Source organism: Apus apus, chromosome 1, assembly GCF_020740795.1.
Source record: "Apus apus isolate bApuApu2 chromosome 1, bApuApu2.pri.cur, whole genome shotgun sequence".
Taxonomy (NCBI): Eukaryota; Metazoa; Chordata; class Aves; order Apodiformes; family Apodidae; genus Apus; species Apus apus.
This window is the reverse complement of record NC_067282.1, coordinates 21,788,670-21,803,997: the sequence shown is the minus strand read 5'-3', so window position 1 is coordinate 21,803,997 and position 15,328 is coordinate 21,788,670. Positions and strand designations below refer to the sequence as shown.

Below are 15,328 nucleotides of genomic sequence, written 5' to 3'. Positions count from 1 at the left end.
TTCAGCACAGCTGGACCTAGCAAGAAGCCTAATAGGGCTCCGGACAACATCCCTCTGTGGAACAACACATCCAAAAAAATGTCAACTGCTGAGCAACCTGAACAGCCCCTCTCATCTAGCAGCTTGTTTGCATGTAACCTTCACATGATTGTTTTTCTTTACCCTGTGACAAACAATATGCTGTCACAGGATGAATCAGACTTTGGACCAGGATAGGCTGAGAAGGACAATACTTTCTACAGTTGATCTCAGGCCAGAGTCACACTTTTCTTTTTTTTCTTTTTTTTTTTTCTTTTTTTTTTTTAAATGTCTGTCTCTGTGTCTCTGTGAGACAGCCTCTATATGCCAGACCAAATGAGCTCATCATCTGAAGTAAATAACCACTGAGCTTGTACATTGGGTTGATGTGATGCTAAGAGACACATGACAGGCCAGTGTTGTTCCTAAATTTGGGACTGAATGACATGTCACATGCCAGAGAAAGAAAATAAATGTTTATTTGAGGTCAAATGGCCAGTGTTACAGTTAATCTGGCTTCAAATCAGTTTATGAAGGAACTGAGTGTTCATGAAGTTATTAAACTGCACTTCTTGTTTTAAGAGAAAAAATACACCAGGAAACCTTTGGAGTTTTGATGTACTTTTAGCAAACATCTTTTTGCAATATTTGTAATTGAAAGACAGCATTTAAGGCTGAAAGGGGGTCCTTTGGGACTCCCCAACGATGTCACCTCTCCTTGTACCGCAGCTGCAAGGAGGCTAGAATCACTGCCTCGTGTCTTAAGATGACAGTGCACCAAGGAGAGAGCGCAGTGGCACTGCGAGGTCTGTCCCCGAGAATGCCACCTCCAAGCAGAGAGAGACCAGCACCGGTAACCCAACGAGCAGCCACCACCATCAGGTGAGCAGACAAGGCTTCTGTATTCCGTACAGGAAAACACATCCTCAAGATCTACAGCCCCGGCGCCAGGCAGTGCTCCTTCTGCTGTGCGCAGCAAGGCGGGCAGAGGCTGTACCCAAGGAGCACAGCCGGCACCAGCACGGCCCCTCTCGCAGCGCCCGAGCGTGTCCGGCAGCGTGTGCGGCAGCAGCTGCGCCAGCGTGTGCGGCAGCGTGTGCGGCAGCGTGTGCGGCAGCGGAGCGCCCGCCCGCCCCGCCCCGGCTGTGCAGGCCGCGGGGAGCGCCAGGGACCGCCGGGCGGGGGACAAGTGCTGCTTCTGCACACCCTGACCAGTCAAGAGCGGAAGGGGAGCTGCCGTAATAAAACCTGTCTCTAGACATACGCGTGCTGCGTTATGGCAGCTGAGGGGAGGACAGCCCAGCAGCAGCGGGACTCCGCGTCCGCCCCGGCCAGGGCGGGCTGACCCCCGGCACCAGCCCGCGGGGTCCCCGCTGCGGTGCCGCGCCCGCCCAGGGCACGGCTGGAAGGAAACGTCCTCCTTGCGTAACCGGCCGCGACAGCCTCCCCGGCGCGGGGAACACCGAGTGACAGCGGCGTCTGGCGCGCTGCTGCGGGGAGCGAAGCCACCACACCGCGGGTTTGTCATCGCTTCAGCAGCAACCCCGCACGTCCCTGGCATGGGCGGAGACCCCGGGGAGCGGGGGGGGCGGCCTCCCGAGCCGCCGAGAGCCCCGGGCAGGGCCGCCCCGGCCGGGCCCGCAGGCCGCGGGGCGGGAACGCCGAGGGCACCGGGACGAGACGGCGGCGCCCGGCTCCGCGCTCTGCGGCCGGGGGCGGTGCCGGGCCGGCGGGGCGGGGAGCACCGCTCCGCGGGGGGAGGCGGCTGCCGCGGGCCGCCGGCGCTGTGTGAGCTCGGCCGGGGGCTGGTGCGGGCGCAGGGAGCGGGTGGCGAGCGGGGGCAGCCTCCCCGGGCCGGGCGCGGGGCCGGGGGCCGGGGGGCCGGGCGCTGCCGGGGCTGGGCCCGCCGGTGCGGGCTCCCGGTGCGGCAGCCTGGGCGGAGCGGGGCGGCGGGTCCGGCGCTCGCCTTTCACACGGTAACTGCGTTTTGCGTTCTGGTGCAGGACTGAACCCCGAGCCCAGAAATGAAGAAGGTTTTGTGCGTGGAGCCCGTTATTTTCATCTACATGTTCGCGTCTTCCTTGACCAGCCCGCTGTCACAACAGTTCGTCTACCGGCGGCTGTGGGAGCAGGAGTACAACTCCACCTTCATAAGCAGCAATGTTTCTCACTGCGAGCTCAATAAAAGTAGCCAGTCTTACATCAAGCAAAAGGTAAGAGGGGGTGAAACCCACAGCTGTAAATAAGTTGCAGCCATTACCTGCTGTCTCTCAGCTTAAATCCCTTGTTGATAACCTTACTTAACCTTTTATCCATAGAAAAACAGGAGGTTTGTAAAATGCTGTCACTTTACTGTCTTGTTGCTCTTGTATTGCCACTGTAGGTAGCTGTAGTGCTTTAAAGACCAAGAAGTGTCTCTGGGAAGATGCTGAGATAAATCAGTATTTTCACGGGAGCTGAAAATAATCTGAGAGGATTGGGCCCAAATTGGCATTGGCCTGACTTTTCCAGGGTACCACTGGAGGCTCCTCCTTACAGTAACCTTTGTACATGTGTTTACGAGCCATATCTTGTCCCTGTGACTTCTGGGGTTCTTTGTAACTATGGAATAAGTTTAGCAAATGTCCTGTAATTTTCAGGAACAAGATCTAACTTAGAATACATTTATATTAGAGGAATTACAAGAATGGAGAATGGGTGAGATTAAAAAAAAATAATTTGTAATTTTAAGATGTGGGAAGAACACTAACTAATCTTTGCACGGTCACATAAAAGTGATGATTTACCGTTCCAAGAGCTAGTTTGCCTTGTTGAAATACAAAGATGACAGCATCCCATAGTCAGTTACATTTTTAGCACTTTTTCATAGTTCAGCATGCTGGATAGCTAGTTATTGAATGGAATTTCTTCCCTCGTACTTCCAGTGCAGCATTAGCTACTCTTAAGCAGAGCTAACTGTGGGCTGTCAGGAGAAAAGATGATGACACTCCTTTTTTCTCTCCGCTTTTCCTCCCCCCGTTGCTGCACCCCATGCATTTATCTCACAAGTCCACAGTTAAGGTTATGGTTTGGATTTGATGGAGGTATGGATTCAGCAGAAAGCTAGTCTCCTTTTTGAGTGTGTTGCTTTTTGAGTGTTGTTTTTTTCTGAAACAGTGCACTGCCCTGACACGCTGCAGCCACATGATTGCTCTAACAGGGGGATGGCAGAGGGAATACATTTCCAGAAGAGTTACAACAGAACCATCCGTGGCAACAACAACTGGCAGTTAGGTTGGATTAAGTGGAACATGAAACCATTGTAGGGTCAGATGACTTGGACTGTAAATTGCACAGGAGGAAGAGTTACAGAAACAGTCATTCCTCTGTACTGCTGGAAAAGGGCACTTGAAAATTTTTGCTCACATGCTCAGATTTGAATTTCTGGTCTGCGTCAGAGATTCTCTGAATCGCTGTGTGGGCACAAGACTGAACACCTGAGCTTATCTACTTCATCTGTCCTGTATGAAATAATTTTTAAATGGTACATGCTTCCACTGAAGCTGATAAAATAAATAATTCATTATTTTTAGGAGTAGGTTCTTCCTCTTGTGACAGGCCTGGTCTTAGTAGAAAGCAAAAAGGTCAATAGAATTGTAGTCCAGTGTTGCTTCTGGGCTGACCCATCAGCTGAGGAAGATAATGTATGCCACCCATTGGAATTAATTTGGAGATAATAGACAAGTATTGTCCGAGTGATGTTTGTATGTTAGTCCCCCAAAGTGTTTTCTGTGGTATTGGCTCCCTGTTTAGTGCTCTGTGTGTGCATTTTGTCGCACAGTGTCGTGTCAACGGAAGGAGCAACTATAAGAAAACCATACGTGGTGCATACACTTCTAGTCACAGAGGCCATCAAGAAACATACATTTCACAAACCTTTCTGCACTTTGCGTTTGCTACAAACCCCCCACATTCAACCTGATTTTCAACTTGTGATCCCCTGTGGTTCAGGATATAAGACTTCATGTTTCTTCTTGCAAAATACTGAAGCAGAGTGCTTCATTTCAGGACTAAAATTTCCATTTAGATAGCATCGCTGACTGATGAGGTGGTGAACCCACATAGTACAGGGTTCTTGGCAGGAAGGATACAAAGCATAATTACCTTGATATTTGAGAACATGGATCCTTCAAGACTGTAATTGAATAATGGCAAATAGAACTTGTTTCTCTTTCCTGCCAAATTTCCATTCCCTCTATTTCAGTGATTGCCAGCCGGGCATGAGTTTTTGAAAAATTACGGTCTTGTCTCGATGTCTTCTCTGCATTTCTGATACCACAGTTGTTACCATAGTATAAAAATGTAAAATGCTCAAAACACACATTAATTTCAGTGGAACCCAGTCTCTGCTAAGCAATAATCTTGCATATAGGGGAAAGAGTAGATCCAGTAACACAGGGTGACTACAATGCTGGACATGTGGACAGGATTTCATGAATCCTGAGGCAGTCAGACACCATAAGAGAGTAAAAGACTCCTAAGAGGTGGGGGTCTTGGGAGCTTTCCTTGAGGCCCTCAGGATCAGTTGGATTTTCCTTCTGCAGTAAAACCTGGCATCTTGTAAACAAATGAAGACATTGAACTAGAAACTGAGTCTTTGCCTCTACATACAACTATGAATTTCTAAAGCATTCAGCAGCTTTTAAAATTGCCCCAAGTACATTCCTAGAAATTCTAGGTATTTTTAATCTTTTTGGATACTTCTTAGTGGGAGTTATGTTAGCTACAGAGGAAAAACCTGAAACACAGAATATAGATGGCTTGAATACAGGCTGAGAATGGCTTGGGAAGACTTACATGGCTGTACTACTAATTGAAGAGTGCAACCCCTGCCCGAGTCAGTCTGATACCTCAGATAACTTGAAGAAAATTATCAGGGTGACTTTACTCTCTGCATCTGAAAGTTTATCTTTCAGAGTGTAAGGGGTTTTTGCAAATGAAGTTACTTCATTTTTCCCCCTGCTCTTCCGTCTGATCAGGTGGTTGTCTTTGAAAGGACTGTTGCAGCTGCTGGCTGACAGGCCTGCGTGTATATATTAAAAGCAAGATCTACATGAGTTTGCTGAGCAACTCTTAGCAGCTGGTTTTGTAACCAGCTTTTCTGTAGTTCTTTTTTCTACAGCCATTTCATGTTGTGTTAACTGGTCATTTTTCAGCTACATTTGATTTTGTAGTTCTATTACAAAGAACTCAGAATTTTTTCCCATGCTGGGTGTTTACAGTTTATTGTCATAGTGTGAGCCACTGTTCCTTATGTGAATACCTGCTGTAGCCTGTCTATAGAGAGATCACTGATTTGGAAAGTTTCTGAACTCAGAGCTTTCCAGTGTTTTAAAAATTAGGTAATTCACATATCTGTGAGTCAGTATAATGCTGTGTTTCATATTTGTGGTGGTGGTTGTTATTATTGTTATTATTACCATTGTACATGGGGGTGCCTGAACAAATCCTGATCTGTTTACTTGCACTATGGGCTACTCAGTGAATTGGTTCTTTGTAACCCTCTCAGTAGGATTATTTGGAAAGAAAAATGATCTGTGAGTAGGGAGCATAGGGTGTGTTCATCACTCAAAGACTGTTTTACTGCAGATTTCTGAGGTATTAAAATAGGCCCAGTGTCCTTATGCCATACCCTGTACTGAAGGAGGTACTTACAGTATAAGCACCAGCTCTTGTAAATGCATGGTCAAATGAATTGTTCTCTTGTCTACATTGAAGCTTCTCTGTCAAGAGTACTAGTAAGACTGTATTGTAAGAATTAAGTTTTGACTTAAAATGTAGCAAGGGATTTTTGAGGAATATTGAAAGTAAAATTACAAAGTGGGAGTCTTTGAATATGCAATTCCTTTGTTTTAGTGATTACTGTAATATATTGCATTCTTATAAACATACAGTAATGTACTCTATCATACTATAGCATAAGATATTATAATGTCCTACAATCTTATAAAATTATATTGTATATATTATGTTTATAATAATACCATTTCTAAACAAGTACTGTGCTAGAAATGATACTGCATGCTAATCACTATGCAAGTGCAATATTACACATATATTAAATTTTTATTACAAGGTATTATTGTATTTACGATTATTTTTCTTTTCTCTTTGCAGGAAGTTCAGGAGAAAGTCTCTCTTTTTACTATGCAGTTAGATTTAACTGGGTCAGTTCCCAGCCTTATTGTTGCCTTTGTCATTGTAGCTAATGGAGATCGCCAGGGACGCAAAAGGTCTTTAGTTTTACCATCAATAGGAGCTTTGATTTCTAGTATTTCCCTCACTGTAATATCATATTTTTCCTTGTCACTCTCTGTTCTATTTGTGGTTGCATTTATTACTGGACTGTTTGGGAGTATGGCAACTTTCCTTGGAGGAGGCTTTGCTTTTATAGCAGATGTGTGTCATGATGAGAAGCAGAAGACAACACGAATAGCTGTGGTGGATTTGATTTTTGGAGTTGTGTCTGGATTGGCAGGACTGTCATCTGGCTACTTTCTAAGAGGAATAGGATTTACATGGACATTTGTGACAGCATCTCTGCTTCATGTCGTTAATATTATCTATATTATATTTCTTCTCGAAGATATAGTAGGCGCATCTGAATTCCAGCACCAAGCACCAGTATCTTATAAAGAACTTCTGAGAGAGACATTTTCTGGAGTGTACATGCTTTTTAAAACTGCCCCTTGTAAAAAGAGAATTTTAATAATTGTGCTACTTTTTACATTTATGACTTATTTTTTTACTATGATTGGTGGGACTTCACTTTTTACGCTGTATGAACTGGATGAGCCACTCTGCTGGAATGAAGTGTACATTGGATATGGAGCAGCTGCATTCACTTCTGTCTCTTTGACCAGCTTTTTAGGAGTTTATTTATTTTCTAAATGTCTGAAAGACATTTATATTGTCTTTATCGGGATATTTTCTTACATTGGAGGAATGGTCATGGCTGCCTTTGCCAAAACTACCCTGCTCATGTTTTTAGGTGAGTTCAGAATCAGTTGTTCCATGGTCAACACTATATATGAAAATACTGCTGTGTTATCTGTAGTGAGTGCAGTTGGTAAATATTGCACATACCATCTTGAAAGGGTCATAGAGAGGTAAAACATACAAGGTTGAGTCAGGCTGATTTAGGATTTAATTAAAAGATTGTGTGGACAGAGAACAGAATTACTTGCTTATTATTTGGTTTTAGTGCCAAACAGATATATTTGATTTATTAGTTTATCTGCATATGGATAATTGTGTCTCCATGCACTTCTAGTTTGACTTTTCTGTTGCCTTTTACTGTTTGGGGAACTGAACATTCAGAAGTATATGACTAATTCATTTGCAATATATTTGTAAAATCCTGGATTTTTATTACTTCAGTGTCTCATGACTGATTTGTTGCTTTACAGTAAGAGTGCCATCTTTGCTCTGCTTTATGCCTATTCCTGTTCTCCGGTCCATGCTGTCAAAAGTGGTTCTCCCTGGTGAGCAGGGTGAGTAGAATTTGATTTTAAACAACACAATAATACGGTATTTCAGAACAGAGATGCACCAAGATTACCTTTAAACAAACAGATGTACTGGTATTTTAAGATGACCTTTATAGTTCTGTATAATATGACCCTGTGTCATGATATCAATGGCTTATGATTCTTTATGTAATATAAACAAAATTGTGTTCAAAAACTACTGCAAGTTTCAACTTTCAAAGGACATACTGTTCTAAGAATAATTGCCATGGTGAACTTGAAGCAGAGGAGCACTCAATATTTACATAGATGTGCTTTCACAAGTGCTTCTACATTCACAAGATTTGGACATACAGTGAAAGAGATATACCTGTTATTTAGTCAGTGTCACACTTAATAATTTAGAAAGTAAGCAGTAGCTGGTCAACCTTCAAAGCACTTGAAAACAACTAAGGACTTGAATCCTGAGCCATGTGCCCAGCTTCGTGGGTGCCTGTGGCTACTTAAATCCATCCCAGAAGCTAGAACATATTACTTCCCAGAGCACTTCCTATGTGGAACACAGAAGAAAACATCAGGCATCAAAATATGGTTCTTGTATCCCATATTTTGCTTTAACCAGATTTTTGGGAGCATATACATTCTAGAAGCATTCATCTGAGTTATTTGATTTCATTTTTTAAAAGATATATACACTAAAACAAGGATCTCTTTATACTGAGCTATGCTAATATACACCTCTGTTTTATAGTTTATTTCATTCTTCAGGGCCTTGGCTACTTGAGTAGTTTCATGCAGGAATCAGATTGCCTCTTGTCACGCTTTTATGCTTACCTATTGTGAGTTTGTTTCTGGTCTCATGAATATGAGTGCAGCTGGGGAAAATGTGCTCTGAAACTGATGGGATAGACTGCCACCCCAATGGGCAGCTCAGTGAAAAAGAAGGTTGCTTCTTTCCTTTAAAAAATGAGAAGGAGATGGTTAGGTGCTAAACAAGCAGCCTTTGTGGGATCGGAGCCTTTTCTGCATATGTGGGTGAAGATTAGAGAGGAAGAAAAATGTCAAGGAAGAGTGAGAATTGAGAGGAGTATTGAAAAGGGTAAAGGATGCAGACGTGCAGAACATGGTTAGTGAGGATGAACAGTTTGAACTTCATGTGATACACAGATCCAAGAAAGTAGGTATGGTGATAAGCAGTAGCACAGAATAGTAGTTTCTATGAGCAAAATATTGTGGGGTTTTTTTTAAAAAAAAACAATTCATTTGTAGGAGTTCCCATGGAAGACACTTTCATAGCAGACATAAGATACTCAGGTGCTTATTACACACATACTTGCTAAAATAGAGTAGATAGATCTTTCAAAACATGTTTAAAAACTTTAATGCTTTGAGATGGTTTTGATTTAATTTTGTTCTGTTTGTAATCCATGCATTTGTTTTCGGCAGGAGCTGTGTTTGCGTGTATTGCCTGTTTAGAAGTTGTGACTGGCACAATTTCACTTTCAGTTTTTAACCTTCTCTATGCAGCTACTGTTGCATGGTTTTCAGGCTTTAGCTTCCTCCTATCAGCAGGCCTCTGTGCAATTCCACTGGCTGTCCTGTGGTAAGTACAGATCAGGAGGGTGCTTCTGACTGCTTTTACTGGTAATTTCTGTTTTGACAAGAGTTGAAGCAGAATTATTTAGCACAGTAGCTCTCAAGCTTCAGTATTTTCTAGTGTGCTGGGTTTATTTCGTGTGTAGCCTTCCCTCCAGCTTCCACCCAGTTCAGGAACTGCTTTTTATCTAGCAAGCCTATGGAAAGTACAGGGTGCTGCTAGGAGTGGGACTGAGCTGAAACGAGGGGACATGGCAATGCCTTCCCCAGGGTGATTTGGTATGAGAGAGGGAGCCGAGGCTCTGGTGAGGCTTCTGACCAGTCTCTGAGAGGAGAGGGTCTGCAGGTGTCAGTAGCTGTAGTTTCTTGTTTTTCCTCTAAACACCTACTCCGCTACACCTTGCTGGAATTTTTCCATCATCAGCCCTGATCCAGCAGCCTTCCTTCAGCTCTGTGCTGTGAACTTGTCACGTAATTTCACCAAACTGAAATCTACCCTGGGTGTACTGCTAGTGTGATGCACCGTACCCTTGACCGTGCGTCCGTGCCTTCCCTTGGCTTGAGACATTTAGATGTGTCCCTGAAGAGAGCTTTTGACAAAGAACAAAAGTAACAAATTACTTGAAAGGCTTGAGCTTAGTTTTGCAGTCTGAGCTCTTCTAGATGCTAAGGAGGATTGTAAACATGACCTTGTGAATTTAATGGAACATTATCAGCCCCAGTCCTTGGTTGTGGGTACCTTGTGACCCAGTGCCATCAAAATCTGTAAAAGATCTGCACAAAATTTAAGCCCCATATGAATAAACCTCTAAACATGTTTTAAAAATATGCCTATATAGTATTTGCATCTCATCACATCTAGTGACCATCTAGTAATAGACGGTGAAAGGTCATTATTCATGAGTATTCAAAAAAATCAGTTCACTTTACATTATTTCCAATACAAAGTAAGTCTTTTTAGGATACTGGAACATAGATCTAAACACAGAAGGATCTGTTTTCATTAGATAGATTTATATTCAGGAGGAAAAAAAGCTGTTTTACTTAAGAGAGTACTATTTTTGCTGGAGACTTGTATGTTTTTTTCCTAATGCTTAGACTTTACCTCAGTCACCTTTTATCTCTACATCAGCTGCATTCTAAGCTTTAGATAGGCAGTGATAATGCTGTAGATTTATAACATTTCACATCACTTCAAGTCTGTGCCTGCCTGACTACAGTGTTTTATACAGTCTATTCAGAGAAGCCGCACTAATGGTAACTGAAGACTAAGGTCATGATGGGTCTCAGACCTGAGGGAATTGAAGCAAAGGGCTCTTGTGCTGAGTGTGGAGAATACTTTTCAGTAAAGTAATTTAAAAGTGAATGATGCAGTTATATTAACAAGGCCACAGTAAATACTTCTGCTTTATTTAATATTAGTTTTAATTTTGTTCAGTGCTGCATAGTAGAGAAAGTTTCTGTTAAGAAATAACTCTGTTCTGTGCAAAAGGCAATATATATCGACCTTCAATTAGACCATCCTGCAATCAGAAGTGTAGTCCATCATCACCATAAATTTTTGGCAGTTGTTTTTCTTGTCATTAGTGTCTCTGATATCCCACCCTTTGAATAACCATTCTCGTAAAACGTTCCAGTTGAGTGTGTCATGCAATGTTACTATTTGAGAGCAGATTGTTGTTCCATTCTGTAATAAATCAGGCATAGTAGTTTAGTATTTATCAGAGAATCATAACAATTTGATCATATAATGGTTTGGGTTGGAAGGGACTTTAAATATCACCTAGTTTCAACCCCCTGCCATTGGCAGGGACACCTCCTACTAGATCATGTTGCTCAAAGCCCCATCCAGTCTGGCCTTGGACACTTCCAGGGAGGGGGCAGCCACAACTTCCCTGGGCAACCTGTTCCAGTGTCTCACCACCCTCACAGTAAAGAATTTTTTCCTAATGTCTAACCTAAATCTTCCCTCTTCCAGTTTAAAGCCATTACCCCTTGTCCTCTCACTACAAGCCCTTGTAAAAAGCCCCTCCCCAGCTTTTCTGTAGCCCCTTCGGGTACTGGAAGGCTGCTATAAGGTCTGTGTGGAGCCTTCTCCAGGCTGAACAACCCCAACTCTCCCAGCCTGTCTTCACGGGAGAGATGCTCCAGCCCCCTGATCATCTTTGTGGCCTTATCAAAGGCAGCAGTATTGATGTTGTGCAGTAAGGGCAAGTAGCATCATTGCTTTTGTTTACTAAGATAATGTCAACAGCTTTTTGCCACAGAAGATGGCTGTAACAGAACTATTAAGTGTATTTGTTGGTGCTGAACCAGCATGATATACTTAATTATCTCAGCTAAAGATACCTGTCTTATCTGTGTCTTACAGCTGGCTTCTGTGCACAAGCTGGAACGGAGAGGACTTGGCTCTGCTTGTACCTGAAGAAGTATCCAGCATAGAGAGCGTTGATAGTTGAACAAAGGATTCACCTATCTGGGTTTTCTAATCTGACATGCAGTGGCAGAGACCATTATGTCATGCAGACCATAGAGATAACACAAGAGTTGCAGATGCAATCTCAAAATGGCCCTACAGCAATAAGCACTAATGTGGTAGCACTCTTTATCCAGTCTCTTAGCACTTGAATAAAGCTAGCTCTTACACTTAATTATGCAAATAGGCTGGCAGTGGAGAAAAAAAATAAGGTAGGATGATATTCTCTTTCCACTTACCCTTTCTCAAGTCTGAGAATGTCAGCTGTGGATTGTGATACATCTTCTATCATTCTAAGTGGGGTGACAGAGATAAACTTCTCAACTAAGAGGGTGCTGACAATTCTGCTGAAGCCAGTGGAGCTCATGCCAGCTGAGGATGTGTGCATCTTAAAAGGCTTGTTTTAATGGCGAAGCTCTCAAACTTGTCTAAATTTACTAAATTAAAAGGTCCTTTTTTCAGAAAGCAAACAAACTGGAGGCAGTACTTGCACGTGCTGTAAGTAGACTTACTGCTCTGCTGTTAGCAGTGTTTGTGCAAGTGTAATGTATGATGTATGGACCTTGCCTGTGACTTAGTTCTTAAAATGGATTTTCACACAGAACCCTCACACTGGGAAAATTTCCAGCTTGAAGAATGTGCAATTAGGCCTGTGCCTATATTCTGTAGAGACCATATTGCACATTTATTTTTATCATTTTCCATGTATTAGAGACTGCACACAGACACCTCTATTTCTGTCCCACATATATTTCTTGTTTTCTAGTTAAGTTGTCTGTACTTCAGCTTAAATGTTTCTTCTAGTGAAAGGCTGTGATAGTATTTCCTTGCAGGGGATCTTTGATTATTATTTTAACAACCCTGAAATGAGGTGGCCAAATCTGAATAATGCATCTAATCATCTTGTAATGTATGCAGCATGATTTATGAGCACTTGAACAGCATTTCTCATCTTCAGAGCACTTCACAAATGCTATCAAGGATCTCCTTCCATAATAGATGTTACCTTCCCTGTTGCACAGAGATAGAAATCAGAAAAGAGGACAAGCGACTTGCCCAGGGTGACAAAACCTGCAGTTTCTGAATTGACTTTTCACCTTCTCACTTGAGATCTATAAGCAGAAATTATCCAGAGTATTAGCTTCTGGATGCACAGCAGAAGTGTAAATATAACACCATGTTAAGGACCACTCCCATGTGTTTTTTTCAGAGAGAGCTGGACAGCTAATACTGTTCTGATCCCGGAAAGTACAGGTGGGTTATATATATATGACTCTCTTCCCCCAAAACAGGTTAGGTAGAGAAATCAAAATAGCATAAAGGGGTTGACATTCTTAGAAGGAAAACTCTAGGATAGCAACTATGATGAGGGAACTGACTTCACATGCACACAACATGGGATAAAAATGACACAGCATATACTGCAGAATCAATGATCTGCTTGCAGCCAGTAATACCCATCACATGAGCAAAGTACTCTTCAGAGCTTCTCAGTGGTACACTGCCAAAAAAATTAGTACCACATCATGGTACTCTTGTAGTTCCTTTTTGTTTGACTGACACCAGTATTTCTTAAGCTATATTATACTTGTGTACGGATCACTGGGAAGTTTGGAAGAAGGTTCATGTAAGGTAAAGGAGAGTTTACTCTAGGAGACTCACTGGTGAAAAGAGTGCAGTTTATCCAGGACAGTGGAAGGAATATTTACACAGCTAATAATTACAGCCAGCTCTTAAACTTCTGTCCTGAACTACCAAGGCTGATGTTGGCAAGTAAAGATTATTAGCTTTTCCTACCTAATTTAGACACTGGCCAATAAATAAAACTACTTAACTCTCTTCCCTTGAGGTGCCCAGTTTGCTCCCAACTTGTTGGAGAAGCAGGCTCAGTTTTACAATAATCAGTGGGTCCAAAACATAATGAGTACTTTTAGAGAGATTAAGAAAACACTGATGTAAAGGATTTCAGCACAAAGATTACATTGTCGTCCTTGCCTCTTCATTATGCAGTTATGTAAGGCTTTTGGAAATTAACTGTTTCACACAAAACTGCCTGGAAATAGTAAAGCAAACTAAGAAGGGGTGTGTGCCTTCACTTCTTTTCAGTGTGCACCTCTGCTAGCACTCAGAAGGCAGAAACAAAGCAAGTCTGTTCCACAGTGGCCTTGTGTCAGTCCAAATGAGAACAAGTACATACAGATCAGGAATGGCTTTGTTATGGTCTGATTTTGCTGTACGAAGTACCTGCTGTTTACAAAGTAATTCTGGTAGATGTAGCATTTAGAACTGTCTGTAAGTTCAGGTCAAAAGACATGAAAGATGTGAACAGTGTTTTTAAAGTGCCTAGCATGGTACAGGCTGAGGAAACTAGGCACTAATGCACTTTGGATTATTAAATAAAAATCTTCTAAGTTTATAATAGTTATATTTGTATATAAATGCAAACTATTTTGACATAAATTAATAATGAAGTTTGTTGTTTTAAGCTCTATGTTGCATTTGAAGTTCTTGCATTGTTTTTTGACAAATGGCCAATGGATGACTGGTGGAGGAATGTTTATATAAACAGAAGCAGCAGCACTATGATATTTTCTGGTTTTTGTGGTCATAACAAACAAACAGCAGTGCAGGAAGATGTGCATTTGCCTCCTTCCTGTACCTGTGGAGAAGAAAAGATGCTGCCCAGAACATCAGCACCAAGAAGAGGTGGGGAATTGCAGACCAGGGAGGGGCTTGTGTTGCACCTGTCAGACCTGAGGACCTGCAAGTGCCTTCCTCCCATTGTCCAGGTTGGGTCCAGTATGAGACCAAGGCCTGGTCTGTTCCACAGAATCACAGAATTAACTCGGTTGTACAGGACCTTAAAGGTTGAGTCCAACAATCGACCTAACACTGACAAGTCCTTAATTAAACCATATCCCTAAGTACTATGTCGACAAGACTCTTAAATACTCCAGGGATGCTGACTCCACTGCTGCCCTGGGCAGCCTGTTCCAATGTCTGATAACACTTTTAGTGAAGAAATTACTCCTAACATCCAATCTAAACCTCCCCTGGTGCAACTTGAGGCCATTACCTCTTTTCCTATCACTTGTAACTTCATTGAACAGATTAATCCCCACCTCACTACAATCTCCTGTCAGGCAGCTGTAGAGAGTGGTAAGGTCTCCCCTCAGCCTCCTCTTCTCCAGGCTGAACATCCCCAGCTCCCACAGCCACTCCTCATAAGACATTTGCTCCAAACCCTTCATCAGGTCATTGCCCTTCTTTGGACACACTCTAGTAACTCAATGTCCCTTCTGTACTGAGAGGCCCAGAACTGAACACAGGAGACTCAAAGTGCAGCCTCACTGCAAGCTACACTTGCCAGCACACCTTGCTTGGTGTGCCTCCACAGGCCTGCAAGCTGAGGCTTGTAGAATAGAGAGGAAGTGGCTGGGCCAGGAAGCCCAGTGCCAAGCTCAACATGCTGCAACATTGCCAAGTGTAACCCAGACTCTTCTTCAGGCTGAACAGACCCAGCTCCCCCAGCCTCAGCTCCCACAGCCTCTCCTCATAAGGCCAGTTCTCCAGACCCCTAATCAGCCTAGTTGTCCTTCTCTGCACCCTCTCCAGCACCTCAATGTCCTTCCTACACTGCAGTGCTCAAAACTGCACACAGTGCTCAAGGTGCAGCCTCACCAAGGCCAAGTAGAGGGGCAGGATCACCTCCCTGGTCCTGCTGGTCACA

The 15,328-nt window shown here is 43.0% G+C and overlaps 1 protein-coding gene across 4 annotated transcripts; it reads left to right on the top strand.

Annotated features, from left to right (window-relative positions):
- The first annotated feature begins 863 nt into the window (after positions 1 to 863).
- On the top strand, positions 864 to 14,181 carry SLC46A3 (solute carrier family 46 member 3). Of its 4 annotated transcripts, none has more exons than XM_051632666.1 (6): positions 864 to 900; positions 2,022 to 2,231; positions 6,175 to 7,048; positions 7,467 to 7,550; positions 8,973 to 9,129; positions 11,494 to 14,181. In XM_051632666.1, the coding sequence occupies exons 2-6, from the start codon at positions 2,043 to 2,045 to the stop codon at positions 11,579 to 11,581; spliced, it is 1,392 nt and encodes a 463-aa protein (XP_051488626.1). In that variant the 5' UTR covers positions 864 to 900; positions 2,022 to 2,042; the 3' UTR covers positions 11,582 to 14,181. The 4 variants fall into 4 exon arrangements, with proteins under 4 accessions (XP_051488626.1, XP_051488598.1, XP_051488606.1 ...); XM_051632638.1 differs by lacking the exon at positions 864 to 900 and adding an exon at positions 1,268 to 1,537; XM_051632646.1 differs by lacking the exon at positions 864 to 900 and adding an exon at positions 1,778 to 1,826.
- Positions 14,182 to 15,328: the final 1,147 nt, after the last annotated feature.

Bases quoted from the DNA above. Each gene is read 5' to 3' on its own strand.
- SLC46A3 (XM_051632666.1), top strand. From the start codon at position 2,043: ATGAAGAAGGTTTTGTGCGTGGAGCCCGTTATTTTCATCTACATGTTC. The intron at 2,232-6,174 runs GTAAGAGGGGGT...TTCTCTTTGCAG, and splicing joins AGTCTTACATCAAGCAAAAG to GAAGTTCAGGAGAAAGTCTC. The intron at 7,049-7,466 runs GTGAGTTCAGAA...GTTGCTTTACAG, and splicing joins TACCCTGCTCATGTTTTTAG to TAAGAGTGCCATCTTTGCTC.